Raw genomic sequence first — 20,751 nt, 5'->3', positions numbered from 1 at the left:
ATAAACATGACCTGATCTGGAAGCTGCTTAAAGCATTTATGCATTTCCTATTTAAAAAACTCTGTATTAGGCTTATTTACCCTCTGAGTTCAGCAATTGATACTGTAGCATGAATTATTAGCTTTCTTGGCTTTCATATGTATTTTTAAATTTGTTATAAACACAGTGAATTAAATTTATTTTTCAAGATAATGAAATGAGAATATACTTTAGGTCATTTTTTCTGATCAGTGGGCACTCAATGATAACCTGTGGTAATGTATTGAATATTTATTGCATGAAGGAGCATTTTAGAGTTCTTTTCTCACGTCTTATTATCCTCCACATAGCACATCCAACCTCTGAGGCTCACAGTATTACCACCTAGTCTGTCACTTTAATCACACTGCTGGTATTTGCACTTTAATCATTTTATTCTCTTATTGTATGGCTCTAGGTAATTAAAAGCTCGCTATTTTTTTGTTGTTGTTGTTGTTGAGACAGAGTCTCGCTCTGCCGCCCAGGCTGGAGTGCAGTGGCGGGATCTCAGCTCACTGCAAGCTCCGCCTCCCGGGTTCACGCCATTCTCCTGCCTCAGCCTCCCGAGTAGCTGGGACTATAAGCGCCCGCCACCTCGCCCGGCTAGTTTTTTGTATTTTTAAAGTAGAGACGGGGTTTCACCATGTCAGCCAGGATGGTCTCGATCTCCTGACCTCGTGATCCGCCCGTCTCGGCCTCCCAAAGTGCTGGGATTACAGGCTTGAGCCACCGCGCCCGGCCAAAAAAGCTCGCTATTTTTAATGTTTCAGTAAAATATTCTGATATAATCCAAATGTTATTTATTGATACTTTGAACAAACTGCAACATAGAGTAATATGACCCTGCAATTATATTACCTATTGTATTGCTAGTGTTGCGTTCTCTTTAAAGTTTGACACATTTATAGGTAAGTATAGTCATATGTAGCATAGAGATGGTTCAGTCAATGATGGACTGCACGTATGGTGATGGTCCTATAAGGTAATGGTAATGTATTTTTACTGTACCTTGTGTATGTTCAGATACAGAAATGCTATTATCATTGTGTTATAATTGTTTACAGTATTCAGTACCATAACATGTTGTATACAGGTTTGTAGCCCAGAAGCAATATTTGATATACAGGTATACAATTTTTTAGCACTGTGTTTGAAAAGTAGTCACTTAAACATGTTTTAAAGATGACATTTTTACATAAAATATTTTTCTAGCTAACTTTATTTTTATTTATTTTTTCATTTATTTTGAGACGGAATCTGGCTCTGTTGCCTAGGCTGGAGTGCAGTGGCGCGATCTGGGCTCACTGCAAGCTCTGCCTCCCGGGTTCACGCCATTCTCCTGCCTCGGCCTCTGGAGTAGTTGGGACTACAGGTGCCCACCACCATGCCCAGCTAATTTTTTGTATTTTTAGTAGAGATGGGGTTTCACCGTGTTAGCCAGGATGGTCTCGATCTCCTGACCTCGTGATCCGCCTGCCTCGGCCTCCCAAAGTGCTGGGATTACAGGCGTGAGCCACCGCACCCGACCATCTAGCTAACATTTTTTTAGCACCATGTAGTCTAGGTGCGCAGCAGGCTCTACTGTCTAGGTTTGTGTAAGCATGCTCTATGATGTTGGCACAATGATGTGATTACACATTTCTTAATATGTATACCCATCGTTAAGTGATGCACAAGTGTAAATACACTTTCTTCCTTTCCTTTCCAACCTGTAAGATGAATTGGCAATCTAAATTGTATTTATTTGTACCAACACCTTTACAATTGTTCAAGGATACAACATTACAGCTAGATAGGAGGAATAAGTTCCAAGGTTCTATACCACTGTGGGATGATTATAGTTAATGATGATATATAGTTTCAAATACCTGGAAGGTGGATATTGAATGTTCCCAACACAAAGAAATAAGAAATGTTTGAGATTATGGATATGCCTATTACCCTGATCTGATTACTATACATTATGTTTACTGAAATATCACTATGACTATGAACAATTATTACTTGTTGATTTAAACATAATTACTCAATTTTATCTGAGAGTCTGCAAGGGTGCCTGACATAGGTTCGTGAATAGCACCTCTGTGAATTTCCTCTCATGCCTGCTTCATTGATGTCTATCGTATACCTCATTCGTTCCTCTGCTCATTAGAGCCACCGGGAGAACACTTTCACCCTTGTGAACTGAACATTCACCTTATACCAGCAAGGCTGCTCATTTTTGAGTCTTCACAGATGTCCTGTGATTCCTGGAGTCCTCAATACACTGACTTTGTGGTGTATACTGCACAAGAGAAAAGAATACCCCACCCTTGCTCCCACACTCATTTGCTTTCTGTTTCCTGGGGCTCCAAAACCACATTCTGAGAGCCAGTGGTCTACTTTCCAAAGAACTCAGACCTGAATACAATAGGCCTAATCTGGAAAACGATCCAAGACAAACACCGTTCTGTTCTTTCTCTTGCCTCACCTAGTACCTAACTTCACTCAGACCTCTATCTCCTCCAATTAATGAGAAACTTATCCTTATCTACCAATGCATCACATATTTTCAAACATGAATGAATTTAGTTATGATTCGGCAGAAATCCTGACTATATTACTAAATATATAATATACATAGCACATATATGTGTATGTAATTACATCTATGTTCACCTCCTGGAAAGAAAGTGAATCAGAGTTCTCTGACACATTTGCTTTCCTCCTCTTGCAGGTGACAATATGTGCCGAGTAAATAATGGGGGCTGTAGCACGCTTTGCTTGGCTATCCCAGGAGGCCGGGTGTGTGCTTGTGCTGATAATCAACTTTTGGATGAAAATGGGACAACTTGCACATGTAAGTTCTTTGCATGTTACCCTTATTGTTTATTGGGCTCTTTCTGGAGACTAGAAGCAAAAGAGACTAAAGGAATTAAAATGAGACTTGGAACGAGAAATTCAGATCATTACTTAGATATAATTCTTTTTAGACTATAAATTATTAACTGATTAATTTCAAATATACAGAGGAATATTGACAATGATAATATTTTGTGGAGTTCACTGCTATGTGTGATTTAGTAAAAAATGTAAATAAGTATATGCCACAGAAGAGTAAGAGAACTTTAAGCAGTTGCAACTAAACATACATTGTTGCTGATTAGACAGATGGTATGTTGACACACGACATAGGTCTACAATGACTTTAAATGGCTTCCTGATTCAGTTATCTATATTAAGTGGTGAAGAGCAAGGAGGGAGGCAAAAAGACTTGTAAGGAATTTACAGACTATTCAAATAGTGAATTAACTGGATTGATTGATCTGTGTTAAAAGCAATTTTATTAACTTTTCTGACATTTCTCAATTTACTGCATCTTATTATTCTGATATGACTTTTGCAATTTCTTCTTTCTACCCCATATGGTGTCCCTTAAGCACAGTAACACCAGCAATGCTATGTGTGTATTGAGAACTATGTAACATTTTGAGAATGATTTAATCTTGAGTTGTGTGTTAGAGTTCTCTAGAAAAACAGAACTAATAGGATGTATATAATACATAGAGAGATTTATTGTAAGGAATGATCTTGTTTAATTATAAAAACCGATGAGTCTTAAGATCTGCAGATGGCAAGCTGGAAATCCACAAGAGCCCATGGTGTGCATCTAGTCCAAATGTCAGCAGGCTTCAGACCCAGGAAGTGCTGATGGTTCAGTTTATGTCCAAAGGCAGGAAGAAACCGATGTCCCAGTTCAAACAATCAGGCAGGTGAAGTTTATTTTGCCTGTGGCAGGTTTGGCCTTTTTGTTCCACTCTGGCCAATGGATTAGAGCGAGTTCATCCACACGACTGAGGGAAGTCTACTTCACTCACTTTACTAATTCAAGTGTTAATCTCATCCAAAGCACACTAACAGACAGACCTAGGATAATGTGTGATGAAACATCTGGGCACCCCGTGTCCCAGTCAAGTTGGCATATAAAATTAACCATCACAAATTGCTGAATAAACATTTCATGTATTTATTTTATCATTTATAATGATTGTCTCTTGTGAGACAGGAAGAATAAGTGTAATAAAAAGAACTTCAGTTTATTGATAACATCTTATCTCTTCTGATGTAGAAAAGATATATTTTTAAAAGGATATTTAGGATTTAAGACATATAAGAAAATATCTTAAAAATAAAAGAATCCACTTATAATGCCAGTATTCAGAAATAAACCTCTAAGAAATCTTAATACAGTTTCTTATAGTGATATATCACTGGGATTTATTTTTACTATTAATGATAATAATTGTAGGTAAGATTGAGTGAATGTTTACACTAGTATGGATGTGGCATTTTGTAAAACAGTTTGTGATTTTTGTTAGTCTTTACAAAAACTATGTAAGGAAGATACTATTACTATCTGCATTAGTCCATTTTTATACTGCTGATAAAGACATACCCAAGACTGGGCAATTTACAAAAGAAACAGGTTTAATGGACTTACATAGTTCAGGAGACCTCACAATCATGATGGAAGGCAAGGAGGAGCAAGTCATATCTTACATGGATGGTGGCAGGCAAGAGAAGAGAGCTTGTGCAGGGAAATCCTGTTTTTAAAATCATCAGATCTCATGAGTCTTATTCACTATCATGAGAACAGCATGAGAAAGACCTGCCCCCATAATTCAATCACCTCCCACTGGATTCTTCCCACAACATGTGGGAATTGTGGGAGTTACAATTCAAAATGAAATTTGGATGGGGACACAGCAAAACCATATCACCATCCCATTTTATAAGGTAAAATTTAGACTTATAAGCTAATTACTTTGCAAGTTTACATAATTAGCAAGTAGAACATTTGGAATTTAGATCCCAAATTCTGTCATTTTTACTTAATATGAGCATAAGCATCTGATCATGTAACCAAATATCTTTGTAAACATAATTTTTAATGACTGCCTTTCAAACTATTTATTTTCTTTTTAGTTGACATTTGGTATTTATGATGCATTGTTATAGGTAATTGTCTGTTTCTGTTACCATTTATGGCTTTTTATGTATTTTACCATACAGTTTATGTCTTTTAGACGTAACAATTGGACACTGTTACATCTTCTTTGGGCATTTGGAATAATACCCTCAGTTTTAAATTATTTTATTATTATTTTGAGTTCCAACTACTGGACATGAGAACTTTGGTTTCTTTTCTACTACTTTTCTCATCTTCTTCACTTTCACTTATTATAAAATTAGCATATCTGACCAAGAATATGATTTTGAATTACCAAAAAATAAGTCCTTTTTTATAAAAATATTTTTGACATTTATATTTAGTTTGTTAATCAATTGTACAATATTTTTAGGCCTAGATCAGCGTTTCACTACTTGTATTGCTTAGTACTTAAAATTTTAGCACTCCATTCTTCATTTATTCATTTCACTGGTGTGTAGGATAGATGGAATATATCTTGAAATAACTTCTTCAAGAAGACTATGTAGAATACAGTGGACCATCTGTACTGAACACTTACACTTTCCTTCCTGTAATTATTTCCTAAACAATATAATTTGGAACCTATGTACATAGTATTTGCCTTGCATTAGGTATTATAAGTAATCTAAAAATGATTTAAAGTGTATGAAGGGATATGTGTAGGTCATATGTAAACACTGCACTATTTTATATAAAGGATGTATCCATGGATTTTGATATTTACAAGGGATCCTGGAATCAATCCCCCCTGGATATTGAGGGATGACTGTATATATTGTTGAGTTCCAAATATGCCTCCTTTGCCTTTTTATGTAAACAGCATTTATTCTGAATATTAATTCTTGGCTGAGCAAAATCTCCCTTTAAAATTCTACAAGTTTGTACCTATTGTATTCTATAATTACATACTTCAGAATACAAATATGAATTTTACCTTTCTAGTAAGGTTTTATTTCTTCTTTAATAATGAAACTTTGTAAATTGCCTGTAAGTTGATTTCTGTGGAAGATAGTTCTCAGAGGTAAACTTTCTCTGAGTCACCAGGTGATTGTTTCCGTTTCTTTATTCTGTGGTATTATTTTTTAATTCTTATTTTATTGTTTATCATCAGAAAAGAAAGAAACCTATCAAGATCCACAGTTTGCCAGCAGGGATTAAGCATGACTTTGAACAACTTAAAGTCTGCCAAGTTGGTTGCTAGGCTGAATCTTATCTTAGTTATTGGGAGAAAATATATGGTTTATGTGTACATTTGCTAGTTTAATTTTTCAGTTTCTGCCAATGAGTCTTTTAAAATTGTTTTCCTGGCATAGAATGAAATTTTCTGCTAGCCCAATTGAATGACTCTGACATTTTGAAAAGATGAAATGTACATGCATGCACACACACACACACACACACACACACACACACGCACACACGGAGTAGCTTTCAGGGACTTCTACGAGGTCTCATCGTGCCTTTGCTCCGCCCATAAACTTCCTCTTAAAGATGGGAGGTAGCACAAAAAAGTGCTCTTATTTTGGTAGAAATAAGAGCAAAGGATATATATATATATATACACACACACACATATATACACACACACACAGACTATATATAGTGTGTGTGTATATATATATAGTTATATACAGACTATAAGGTCTGTATATATAACTGTATATAGACCTTACAGTCTGTGCTGCAGGAGCAAAGGATCTCTCTGTCTACCTAAAGATGGACAGGCTTGTTCAATTTCCAGTGTCATAACTTAGAAGGACTCATGAATGAATTTTTAAATCTAGTTATATTGGCCTTGTAAAAAGTGAAAATTCCCTTATGATAATGTCAGTAAAATGATCAAGAGGCCAAACTCTCAGAGATCTGGTAAGTTTTTATTCTTGCTCTTTATCATTGTAATAAGTTACAGGGGGAGGGGACTTGCATTCATCAGGTACTAATATTTGCATAGTATTTTGAGGTTAAAATTTTCTACTTAGGTTTTTAATTTCAATTATGTGGATCATAATTAGTGGATCATTGGCCTTCAAATTATATTTCCTATTTAGTTTCATTCTTATGCTCCATTAAAAATGTATGGGTTGCTTTTAAGTGAACACATCTATATTGATATAGATATAGGAAAGATATCGATAGATTGATGAATAAATGAAAAAAAACAGCATTGTAGATTACAGGGAAAAGAAAAAATGAGAGGAAAAACACTATCAGTATAAAAGTGAGCTGGGACAAGCAGAAGTAAAAACAAAAAGAATTGTCACTAAAAAAAATCTAGGAAGTAAAATCCTGCAAAGATTTTATCATGACTTAAATGAATTGTTATGATTTATATCAATTTCCTATTTCCATGTACATTCTGTGGCTGTAAAGAAAATGAAAGATGAGTTACAAATCAGTTCTCTGTGAGTTTAAAGCTTGCTCCTTTGGCCCACAGTGCGAGTGGAATGTAGGAATCAAGGCTCATTGGGGTATACACTGACCCTTAATCTAGTCTCTAGTCCCTGAGGAGGGAAGCCTGTGGCACCTCCACCTGTACTTGTAATAGACACATCTAAAGCCCTCCTATGCCATATTTTGGGTATCACCAAGTCAATGGCAAATGCTTCTCCTCACATCCACTTAAGACCCTAAGACTGAAAAATTGTCTTAATTGCTCACTTTTATACTTCACTGACTATTGCACCTCATAGTTGCATCTGGTCTTTTGATCAAGCTTGTCCTTTATGTTTATTTTAACAAAGTTCACCTGTGTTTAAATATCACGGTGGGAGAGGACACACAGAGGTATCTGCTTGGGTACTGTACTATATTAGAAATGGCCCTGTCTGGCTAAGTGTGGTGGCTCACACCTGTGATCCCAACACTCTGAGAGTGGGAAGTATGCTTGAATCCAGGCATTCAAGACCAGCTTGGGGAACATAGTAAGACCTTGTCTCTTGAAAAAAGAGAACAAAATTAGCCAGGCATGGTGGTGCATGCTTGTAGACCCAACTACTCAGGAGGATGAGGCAGGGGCTCTCTTGAGCCTAGGAAGTTGAGGCTGCAGTGAGATGTGATTGTATGTGCCACTGCTCTCCAGCCTAGGTGGCAGAACAAGACCCATCTTGAAAATAAATAAATAAGTAACTAAGTAAATGTTCCTGTCACCTTCTCTAGATCCACAAATGAGTTTCCAGTATTGCTTTTCCTCAGCAGTGATTATCAGTCCCTCCTTTTTTGTATCTCTGACCTTTCATCCTTATTCTGTCTTATGTAATTGCTTCCTTGCCAAAACTGCCAAACCAAAAACAACAAAACATGTTCAGTAGTTTCTTGGAAGTCACAGATACAAATATCTTAAAAGAACTCTAGCTGAGCACATGCTTCAGTAGCACTTGAAATGATTCAGATTGATGCTTAACTATGGAAAAAAACAACAAACAGAGGTGAGTATTTATGTCTAAGTAACCCAGGCTACCACTGCATATCTTGGTGTAAATAGAAATTAAATGACTTTGGCTTGTAAGAAAATACTATATACAACGTTGTTTACAAAGCTGATGTTAGAAAATCTGTTATCAGAGTACACATGTGATTTTATGCCTGGTGAAAGTTAGAGAAATTTTTTTCTGAGGCTGTTGGTCTCATTTTCTAATATCTATAATTCATAGATGAGGTAACCCCAATGCAATAAAAGGGAAAAGAGAGAAGAGAATTTTGTCTATACTCATTGCACTAAACAATGTTACATCAACAAAAAATAAGTTCTTATTTGAGATTCTGTAGTTGCATTTGGCTGTTAAAAATTCTGCTATATCTTCTCATATAGCCTGCAACTTGCCTAGGTTCCCTTCAGATGTATTAGGAAATATTAAGGGGAATAATATAATAACTCATTTCATGCAAAGAAAGAACATAAAGTATGTTTATAGAAATTATTTCAGTTCCTTTTTATTTAATTGTAAAGGTTTTTCAAAGATATGTTAGCCTTAGTTTGCATATGAAAAAATTAAACTGCAGACAACTGCAAGTGGAACTCATGGTTGCTGAGTACAGTAGTTCATAGTAAATATCAGTATGCCACTAACCTCTCATTAGTGTTGATTCTTCTGGATGTCTGATTTAGTTCAGGCTAGGTTATAGTCATGTGAACTAGAATTATCTGGATTAACTGTGTAATCTGAGTCAAACAAGCAAAACAAAGTTGCAGCCATTGTGACATGATCTTCCTGGTTTCAGTCATCCTTGTTAAACTGACGTCAAATGAACAAAAACCCACTGGCAAATGTTTAAGCTAGGCTAAACACCAATGACTCTTTCTCAATGAACTTGTAACACAAGGCTATGCCGGAAAAGACATGTACCCAACAGAAAAATATTGACATGCTACATGATTGATTAAGGATGAATTCTAATGCCATGCTTGGAAGGAATCCGAAAGGAGAGTAGGATGGACTCTTTGTCTTTTTGAATCTTGTCTGTCACGGTCAAATACTCTCACAACTAGAAATGATGTCGAGTGTAGCATAGTAACTTGGAACTTACTACCCCTGAGAAAGTGTGTAAAGCTAGGTGATCAATTACCAAGCAAACTTTGTATTTCTCTTGACATGTTTGTGAGAAAAAAATCACAACACAGAATATTAATAAACAAGGACATGAACAATCCCAAAAAGTAAGTTAGATTCCAAAGACGGTGAGTCACTATTAGCAACAACAACATCAAAAATCTCCAGCAAGATTATTTTGTCTAAAGTAAAGAAACAGTAATTCTTTTAATTCTTCTTTAGTGGCCTAAAAATAAGACAGAATTTTTCAATGTGCCTTTCTCCCAGGAGAGCAACTTGAACATTGCAGAAACATTGGTTATCCAAGGGACAGCATTGCACAATTATGTGTCAATGGTACTCTGTGACCTTTATCCCTTTCTGGAGCTCCAGATATATTCCTCTGTCAAGAAACAGAGCTTCACTATGGTGAACCATTTATCTGCTTGGCTGTGACAAGTCTTATGTTCTAGGATATATGCAGTCTAATCTGTAGTAAAAAGTTTAAGGCAGTAAAAAGTTTAGAAGCCCATCCAGATGAATATTTATGGCCCTCTGTGCATGGGAACCACAGAAGATTATGTACCACTTAGGTTGGCTGCTCAGAAGACCACTCTATCTAATGAAAGGTCATACTGCTATGATCTAAAGGAGAAAAATCTAAACCTATAACAGCATTTTTCACACAGTCTTCGGGTATAGGCAAGCTTATATAAAGAGATCCAGCAAACCACAACTTCAAGTTTTCTTTTTGGTTCTTTTCTCTCTCCCTGCTCAAATAAAGAGGCAATAAGAGATTCTGGACTCTTAAAATGAAGAAATAAACAAAAATATTTTGCAATATTAGATAAGTAGAAACAATAGAAAGACATTTTATTTTATTTTTTGTCCCAGGACAAATATTATTATGACTGAGTTATAATTCTGATGCAGTTGACAGCAATGCATCAATTGAGGGAAAAATTAATTTAGAATAGATCACCACACTGTGTTTGAAAAGAGAAAAAGCAAAGTCAGAAGCATCAGCTCTTGTTCATGCACACCACAGGTTATTAAACTAAAGTCAGGAATATGCCTTGAGTCCAGAAGCTGAGCTGAGTTCCCAATCTCAGATAATCCAAACTAAAATAAATAAATAAATAAATAAAAGTTTTTAAACAGTATTTCCTACTTCCCATCATTATGACCTGGACGTTAACTCCAACCGGTTTTTGCCAAAGACAAATAATTCTGGAATGCATATTTTCTTTTGTAGTGCCTTGGAGACTCATGCATAAGCCTTCTGATTTCATTATTCTCACAGCAGGTACCACAAGATGTGTAAGAACTAATAGTTCCATGACAAGTATACCATGATTCATGTTATTTTACTTTTGATCCTGGTTAAATTATAGGATTATTTATTACTTTGTCAATTTCTTATTGGTGAGATCATACTGTAGAATTTTTGCTAGAAATGGTTCTGGCAGTAGAATTACAGGTTTTGTATCAGTTTTCAAATACACAGTTGAAAGCACAACTCTGAAGTAAAGTGTTCAATTCCAGCACTTGTTAATATACTAAAAGTAATTTTTGGCTGTGTTCAAACACCCAAGTGCTATATAGATTCAGTCACATTATGCATTGGAACAAAATAATGTATATGGATTTTTATATATTCACCCTTTTGAGTGTAGGTGGAACTTTGTCTCTCTTCTTTCTGTCTACATATCCCTCTGTCTTTGTGTTTTATCTTTTTGTCTTTGTGTTTTATCTTTTTGTCTTTTGCAACTTTATCCATGTCCTTGGGTGATAAAAGAAGAGAATTAACTGCTTAGCCAGTTGAAGGGCTGTGGTTTTCCTGAAGGATTTATACAGCCCCCACGAGTAGAATCTCTCACTACAATAATGCCAATCTCTGTTAATTCCAGTAATCAGCCAACAAACAATTTTGAGCATAAACTCTACACCTTGTTCTGTTCTAGGTATTGTTCCTTTCTGTATGTGAAATTATTCTTTCTACATTCAAGAAGCTCCTCAAGTGGAGACATCATAATTTGTTAAAATTAATTATAAAACAAATGTTTTGTAGAGACTTTTTCAAGGTAGACAAAGAATACCAATCTTATGTAAGTTGGTAGATTTCCTTGCTGTCGGCTGGGGTTCAATGATAAATGACATTGCCATCTAGTGTCACCTTGTTTAATGCCAGGGAAAAGACCATGCATTTTGAACTTCTAAGCTGCTATGTTATCTAGATTACTACATAGCACATTAAATATTTTCTTTATAATCGATGTTGCTAGCTAGACTGTTATCATGAACCTAAACAAACCCGATAGTCTGCATTGATAATGTGGTTTCTTTGTGATATAACTACGGATTACATCTGGAAGGCTTGGGCGGGGCTAGAATTATTATAATTAATGATGCTTTATGCCTTGGGATAATTTGGAAATCAGAACTAAGAATTTAAAAAGAAATGTATATTATGTCAAGAATAATAAAGAATCTGAGATTTTACCCTGATTGCAAGCTAGCATGTTAGCCTGAGATTCATGGATTCTGGTAGAAGACACACGATTCCTGGATTAGACACAAAGGATTTTATCCCTCATGCCACAGCAGGCCACGTAACATTGTTTACATTGATTCTCCTTGACACACCCCCCTCTATCCTTTCACAGTCCATGAAACACAAATCATTTATTTTAACCATTGATTGCCACATATTCTCTTCTCTTTCTAGACTATTTAATTCACTTAGATACAGAAGAAGAGTAAGACTCAGTTTGTGAATAAATCCCACTTAACCAAATTCCTAACATTTGTTTAGAGAACCTGGAACATATGAAGAAAAACACTTCATAGATTCCCAAACATAAAGAGATACTTTTGGTTAACATAATACTTCTAGAACCCTTAAGTAGCCTGAGTTTTTCTCTTACTTGCAGACCAGCAAGGTGATTATAGCCATCAAAGCTGTGTGCTATTGCATTGTCTTTTTATTTTAATTCTTAGTGTACTTATTTATAAAGTGGAGGTAGTAAAATTCTTTGCCATATATGCCTTATAGGTTATCATAATCAATTAAGACTATGAATAAAAGCTCTTTGAAAAGTGAAACTGCACACTCAGCATAAATATAAAGTGGTATTGTATTATTGTTGTTAATGTTGTTACTTTGGTCAACATTGTTGTTGTTTAAAATAAATCTTCCAAGTTCTTAGTTGTTAAAAGTCAAATAAAATACATCTTTCAAAGATACATCTCTCCTTAAACTGTTTTATTTGGGAAGTAATAATTGCAGTTTGTGGCACACCCACAGACTAGATGATCTTCTATATGGCCGAAAAACAAAGAGAAGGTTGGAAGTTTTCTAGAAAGCAGAAATGGTGCACATTGTTTTGCAAGAAAGCTTATTGGCACTATTAAAGTTTTGGGGAGCTCACAAACTCCAGTGAGTGACAGAAGTGAGTAAAACTAGCTTTAGAGCTGCAGCAGGTTGTTTCAGTAGCTATTCAATAAAACTGGTTTCAGGTTAAAACAAGCAGTTCCAGCATCCGGGCTTGCAGAGAATTACATTCTTCCAGCATGATATGTGCCCTGAGTGGTTTTTCCCCTTCACTTCTCCGTAGTGTTTTAGTTTTATATGGCACAAATATCCCAACTTACATGATCAATATTCATCTAGTAGAATACTTGTTGTCAGAAAAATTTAAAATTTTCTTTTTCTCAAAGATGGCTGTCACCATAATATTTTATATTTTCCATTAAGTTAAATGAGACAATATTTTGTTATTATAGCAAAATTTATTTGTGTGTCTGTTCAATTATAGTAAGCTTTATAAGTATCACATATTTTTGAATTTAAAGCATGTAAAATTTTAGAACATTATTTTTATTGTATATATTTAAGGTGTACAACATAATGTTTTAATATACATAGTGAAATGCTTACTATAGCTTAATTAATATGCCCGTCATCTCTCATAGTCACTCTTTAGTGTGTGTATGTGGTAAGAACACCTACAGTCTACTCTCAGCAAATTTCCAGTGCATATTTTAATGCAATATTATAACTATTGTCTTTGTATTGTACCTTGGTTTTGTAGACTTATTCGTCCGACCAATCTGCCACTTTGCACTCTTTAACCTACATCTCTTCATTTCCTCTCCACTACCACTTTATTCTCTGTGTATTCAACTGAGAAATTGTGAAATGCACACACACACACACACACACCCTTACCTACCATCATATATATATATATATATAATGGAATATTACTCAGCCTTTAGAAAAAGCAAATTCTGTCAATTGCAACAACTTGGATGAACCTGGATGACATTGTGCTCAGTAAAATAAGCCAGAGAGAGAAGGACAAATACCTCATCCCACTGATACGTGGAATCTAAAACAAACAAACTCGACAAGATTTAAATTTTCATGGACTGACTATAGCTAGCATTGTTCATTTATCTTGTTTTTTGTTTGTTTGTTTTTGTTTTTTGTTTTTAACTCTAGTTAACCCTGGAGAAGCACTACCTCGCATATGTAAAGCTGGAGAATTTCGCTGCAAAAACAGACACTGTATCCAAGCTCGGTGGAAATGTGATGGCGACGATGATTGCCTAGACGGAAGTGATGAGGACTCAGTAAACTGCTGTATGTTCTCCTTCAAGTCACCTAAAAACTGTATTTTCCCGAGTCTTTGAGTGTGTGAATTATCAAGGCAGTTTGTGAAAATCTGAAAATATCTTAGATGCAAATTGAACTTAGTTTAATTTTTCATTCATCCTTTTGCATAAAGAGTAGACCATAGATTGCCTACTTTGCATAGTTTCAAAGCAGTTTTTCTCATCCTTTTCCATCCTTCATATTACCATTTTAGTTGCTCTAAGAATTTTCTCCTTTTATATTCCATGATATGAGCACAACCACGCCACTGACAGAGGTTGCTATAGGGAAATTCTTTGGATTTTGGAATTTAAAGATGTGGAAAATCAATTTAAACTCCCTCAAGACAGAATTACTGGTACAGAAGGTCACAATCCACTCCACTGCTCTTTGGCAACAGAGTCTTGAAGAAGATCCAAGGAAACAGACATGGTTTGGAACGTGTTACTATATAGCTTCACTGGCTCAGGACATGGTAGAAAACACATAGGGCACTTAGAAATCAAGGTTTGATTTTCCCCTCTTTGGCTTATGTTTAATTATTTATCATCTGCTGGGATAAGAATAGTTCCACGTTGCTAGTAGGCACAGGAAAATTTCTCACATACATGTTAGGAAAACATTTGGGGAAATACATTAAATAATATTTTGAGAATATGTTTGATTAGAGTCACTAGCTAAGTGATTTTGAGAGATAAAATATTTTATATGAAAAGAAGGCATGTGTTGAACAAAGTGATCCTTGATCTTTTTACTTCACCTAAGTACATTGTTTTTAAAACTTTTTTCCTTTCAATAAATGAATGAAAGAAAAGGTTTAGGTCTGAACTAATGAGATCAGTTGACAGTCCTTCATTTCCTTTTTTTTTTTTTAAACTAAGAATATACAAATAAAGTTTTAAAGATCTTTTTTAAGAATGGGGAAAATTAGTCTGGGCATCTGTGTTATTCAAACATTAATGCTTTAGGACAAAAATCTCAAGAATATGAACTTTAAAAAATATTTTCAAATTGTATACTAATACATAATACATAAATTATAATAAATGCATAAAGACTGTGTTTTCTAAAATCAGGCCCTGACTTCCACATTATGTACTTCTTATTTTCAGCCACATTAATATCTGTCTTGCAAAGTTTGAATCCCCCCAAAAATATCAAATACTAAATTGATACAATTTGTCAAGAGTTTTGGAGTGAGAGGAACATTTCGTCTGAGGGTAAAGGGTATTTTTGCCCTACTAATTTACATAAATGAGTATTATTTAGTGATTAATTGCCTCATTTCTTGACTCACAATCAGAACTGTTATTTACTTATTATTACTTTTAAGACTAATCAATCAAGTGCAGTAGTAAAAAGGGAGGAAAGAGTAGAACAAGGAGTTTGATTTGTAACTGAGTGTGAAGAGTCTCTTGTGATAACGCATTATCTTTGCGCCAGCCTATTTGTGGCGGTGATGAATGCGCCCTATATATGAGCTTCCTCTGTAGTCAACTTGAAACGCCTGAGAATAGTGCAAATACTTCATCACAATATTCATGTATTGGTTCCTTCTTGTATTTTCTAGTAAATTAACAAGAAAACTGACCTCTTCTATGGGTAGAGGGAACATTGCATTTGTACTGTTAGAGTGTTAAAAGTTCTAGTCAGTCATTTTATCTTATTGTCATCACTCTTCATTCCATCACCCAAGCCATGTTTTGTTGTTGTTGTTGTTGTTGTTTTTCTTCCTTGAGAACTCTCTTTTACCTATAGTCCACACTCAATTGTATAAATAAATCCTATTTCTTCTACTGCCTAAATAATTAATTTTTTTTATATTTACCTCCTCTCAATTTCTATTGGCTAATAGGCTTTCACCTTAGATTAACTCAGAAAATGGCTTTCTGTTATGCCTGCCACTAATCCTCCCTTAACTGTAGCTCACTTTCCACACTATTTTCAGAACAATATTTATAGAATAATATCTATTCTTATAATTTCAAGAACTGCATAACCAAAAAACAAATTTTATAATCCATTGACTCACATATACAATACTTCCTGCTCTGTCTTGTATTTACATTTTTAGTCTTTGGTGTATTATGCATCCACTTGCCTTTTTATTTTTATCAACTTGAACTATAAATCTCCAAAACATGTCCTGTTTTTCTCCTCTGCAACACTGCACTGACTGTTTTCTGTCTAAGGAATTCAACATAGCTTACCATTACCTTCTTAGGAAAATCTTTTTTGACTATCAAAAAATCTTCTCAATAAAGTCGTTTGGAGTTAAACATTCATCTCCTGTACAATTCTTTATTATAGTAGTTGCCAAACCAAATTGCAATTATTCGCTTACTTATTCGGGGCATCTCATAGATTAATATGTTCTTGAGAAGACACCTTATGTTGTAGTGTTATGTAGTCTCTGCGTCTAGCACAGGGCCTGGCACATGGATGAGTGGGTAATTAGATAAGTGAGGCAATAAGCAGTTACACACCTCTGACCACCTTCCAGCACTATGTCATTTTCCCTAAGCATTGCAGTGATGCTGAACAACATTTTATTTCTGCGATCTCATGGTTAATATTCTAATACTACATAGGTAATTTCAGAGGATTATTTCAAATCTTAAACACCCATAATCTGCAGCCTTGAATTTTGTTATTCTTTCTGTTCCTTCAGTGTTTCAACTCCAAACCAAAAGGTGTTTGAATTCCCGTTTATTACTTTATTGGTGAAAATTGCAAAAGTCCTTGATTAAGCCTCACTGAATGCATATGAATCTTGGTACTTTAAATTGTTGGCTCTCTACTACATCAGATGACTTTTATTTTTCTCAGCAGTTATTCTTGCTAAAGTCCCTGAAGTGAGTAGAAAATGTAAATCATGCTCAAATACCAGAGAATATGAAGCTTTTTATCCCTGTTTTTTTTTTTAACTAAACATCAATAAAAACTTTTTAAAAAGTGATAAAACCACTTATCAACAAAGCTACTTTAAAAAAATGTTTTATAGAAACTAACTGGAATTGCACACATTCGCTATGCAACAAACATGATATCATGATAAAATGACATTTTTTCAAATTCTCAGTAAAACGAATATAAACATTTGTTTTTATCATACAGAAGTGTAACTACTGGGCATAAAGAAAATAACCCTAAAAACAGTGTTGAAATTGTGAAACACATATTGAAGAGCATGCCAATTCAGTTAGGAGGTTAGCCTCTGGAATGCAGGAAAAATAATCATAGAAGGTTAACATTAAGATGGGCCTCCTGTTGTGCTTACATATTGGACATTTAATCCTTAGCTGTGCACTGCTTCCCAGATGAGGACTGGTCACCTCCTAAGTATTTTCTGTGGTTGCATGTTTATTTGTTTGTACTAGGGAAGAAAAGTCATGATGATTTTTTTTGGGTTTTGTTTTTAAAATAATACAGAATCTCATAGTTAACATCAACTCTAGGTCACAAGTGATGCATTTTTCTTTTCTGTGTTTTTCCTTCCATTCCCAAGAAACACTGGGCAGAGAGTAATAAATGTAGGCTTATTTAGTATGTTAAGAAATATTTGAATGGTTATGTGGTTTAAAAAATATTTTTAATATATATGACTAAATTATTTTCAATACATACTTGTTATGTTTAACATTAAAATTTGAAGTTAATTTTAAATGTTCTTGATAAAAATTTTTAAGTGGCGTCTCCAGTTGGTATAAGGAATGAGAAAACAAACTTAGTGATACAGTTGGTTTTATTTTTATTTTTTTGAGATAGAGTTTCACTCTTGTTGTCCAGACGGGAGTATGATGGCACAGTCTCTGCTCACTGCAAGCTCCGCCTCCCGGGTTCAAGTGATTCTGCTGCCTCAGGCTCCTGAGTAGTTAGGATTACAGGCAAGCGGACTATGCCTGGCTAATTTTTTTGTATTTTTAGTAGAGACGGGGTTTCAACATGTTGGCCAGACTGGTCTCGAACTCCTGACCTCAGGTGATCCACCCACCTTGACCTCCCAAAATACTGGGATTACAGGCATGAGCCACCACATCCAGCCATACAGTTGGTTTTAACGGAGACATAAAAAACAATACATTTCCTTTTATTTACGATTAATTACCTGATGTTTTCTGTAAAAGCATTACATTTTAACAAAGTGGATATTAGTATTTGCTATTAAATATAAGGCAATGAATGACAGAATCTATGGCATTTATTGTACTGTAATATTATTATTACTGTAACTTTTCTGTAACTCATTCAAAACATTCACAACTTTATTCAATTTTAAATAATTAAACTTGCTTCCCTCTCCCTCCTAGTCAATCATAGCTGTCCTGATGATCAGTTTAAATGCCAGAATAATCGCTGCATCCCCAAGAGATGGCTTTGTGATGGAGCTAATGACTGTGGGAGCAATGAAGATGAATCCAATCAAACTTGTGCAGGTAAAGCTTTGCTTGGATATACACATAAATCTCCAAAGTTAGTCTTCATAAAAATGCAAGTCAATGCTTTGAACTGAGCTGAACTTTCCTAGTGCTGATGATCTGATTATTGCAATAGTAAATGAATTCAGAGTTTGATGCCACAAAGACTAGAATACAAATTATCTTTTACTTAATCTTTGGACATTACTCTGCTTTCCAAACTAATTTGGCACTTCATCTATCCATATGGGTTGACTGTCGACACACTACTTGTACAAGACTTGTCCCTACTAAATCCTACTTGGCAGTGGAGGTTGATGTTTGCTAGCATGCTGTGATATAGGCCATCTCACAAGGAGGACTTTTTTTTTTTTTTTTTTACCTTGAGAAAATAATTTATAAATTTTATTTAGTCTACTATAGAATACCTCTGTGAATAGTTTTCTATTCATGCACATTATTTATGTGAGGTAAATTTTTTCCCCCATGAAATCTCAAGACCACTAGCCTATTTATATTTCCATATAATCTATTCTATTGTAATAAATCTTTGAATCCCTAGCCAGATTCTCATTGAATGGAAATATACAGCTTGTGGTATAGTTTACAACGGGGTACCAGAAAGGTCATTATTAATCAGATAAATGTTGAAAAATGATACTGACTAGCAGCAGCCTAGTGTTTCTTTTTAAATGATAAAGAAAAAAATAGTGTATTTGATGGCTCATATTGATATGATTCATAAAAATTGATTTTGTAAACCATTACATATAGCAACATCATAACATATCAACCACCCATCAACTCTTTCTGTTTTTGCCAACATAAGCCTTACTCAATAACAAGTATTATAATTTACCAGTGAAAAATACAGGGCAGCCTCTAGAGTAAAGACCCAGGGGTTGAGAAGACTGGTTTCCACTCTTGGTCACTACCAGCTTTTTCTTGGAAAGACATGCCTCTCTGCACTTTTGATTTCCTTGTGCATTTTTTTTTTCCCAGCATGGTAAGAGTATGAATTAACTAGAAATTGGTTCCAGATTTTCCCTATGCACGAAATAACACCGACAGGAGCAAAACAGTCACTGTTCCATAATCCTAGTCTGTGTCTTCTATTCAGCTTTTTACATAGTGATAAATTTGCTGAGGATCCATGGGCCAGTTATTCTCTTGGCCCCTGATTAAAAACCTCATCTGACATTTTAGAGTAAAAGAATTTTTTGCAAGATCTTTTTGTCTCACAACAAATCTTTTGTTTTACAAAAGGCTTTCTAAGATAAAAGGACCTCTAGAGGCCATCAAGTCCTAAGTCCCTACCCTCCAGACTGTCCATCTTATAGATGGGCATGGGAGAAGGAACTTGCCGAAACTTACATCACTGGTAACAGATCAGGGGAAACGCGATCCAAGAGTTTTGTCTCCAAGGTCATTTCTTTTTATCCCAAATATTATTATCCTGCATATTAGCTAGAATTTTAGGTATGGCCAGTTTAACTTAAGCTACTCTTGCCATATGACTATAATTTTTAATGACATCTTTCTAAATGAGTGCAATTATTATTCTTCTTCTTCTTTCTGTTTTTTTTTTTTTGTTTAGTTTTTTTTTTTTTTTTTTTGGACATAGTCTTGCTCTGTTTCCCAAGCTAGAGTATGGTGGCATGATCTCAGCTCACTGCATCTTCTGCCTCCCAGGTGCAAGCAATTCTCTTGCCTCAGCTACTACAGTAGCTGGGACTAGAGGTGCATACCACTATGCCTGGCTTTTTCATATTTTTAGAAGAGAACAGGGTTTCACCATGTTGGCCAGGCTGGTCTCAAACTCCTGGCTGCAAGTGATCTGCTCACTGAGGCCTCTCAAAGCTCTGGGATTACAGGTGTGAGCCACCATGCCTGGCCCAATTATTATTCTTTTGAGATTAAGATTCAATTCAGAGACTATGCTTTATAATATCCTAAACAAACATCGCTTTCATTTTAAAATTGAAGGCGTTGCTGGCTCAATTTATGATACCATGTTTTCTTCATTTCTGTTAGATTTTTAAAATCTGCTTGTTTCTACATGGTTTTTAAAAAAGCATTTGTGATTGGCTAGCTATTTATAGTAGTAAAAGTAAAAATGTTTATGTATAAGAGCAAATAAAACAATTTTAATTATTA

General features: G+C 35.0%; 1 protein-coding gene across 3 annotated transcripts in view; it reads left to right on the top strand.

Moving 5' to 3' along the window:
* LRP1B (LDL receptor related protein 1B) overlaps positions 1-20,751 on the top strand; it is a 1,954,889-nt gene that overhangs the window by 1,161,144 nt on the left and 772,994 nt on the right. For all 3 annotated transcript variants that reach the window (XR_012421093.1, XM_005573071.4, XM_015433154.3), the window contains exons 15-17: positions 2,735-2,857; positions 14,024-14,164; positions 18,487-18,612. Coding sequence is in view for 2 of the 3 variants with exons in the window: in XM_005573071.4 (XP_005573128.4) it covers positions 2,735-2,857; positions 14,024-14,164; positions 18,487-18,612 (390 nt within the window). In the remaining variant the exon portion in view is untranslated. The remainder of the gene's footprint in view (positions 1-2,734; positions 2,858-14,023; positions 14,165-18,486; positions 18,613-20,751) is intronic.

The sequence above is a fragment of the Macaca fascicularis genome, chromosome 12 (genome assembly GCF_037993035.2).
Source record: "Macaca fascicularis isolate 582-1 chromosome 12, T2T-MFA8v1.1".
Lineage (NCBI taxonomy): Eukaryota > Metazoa > Chordata > Mammalia > Primates > Cercopithecidae > Macaca > Macaca fascicularis.
The sequence above is the reverse complement of the archived record's forward strand: the minus strand, read 5'-3'. Positions and strand labels throughout refer to the sequence as shown.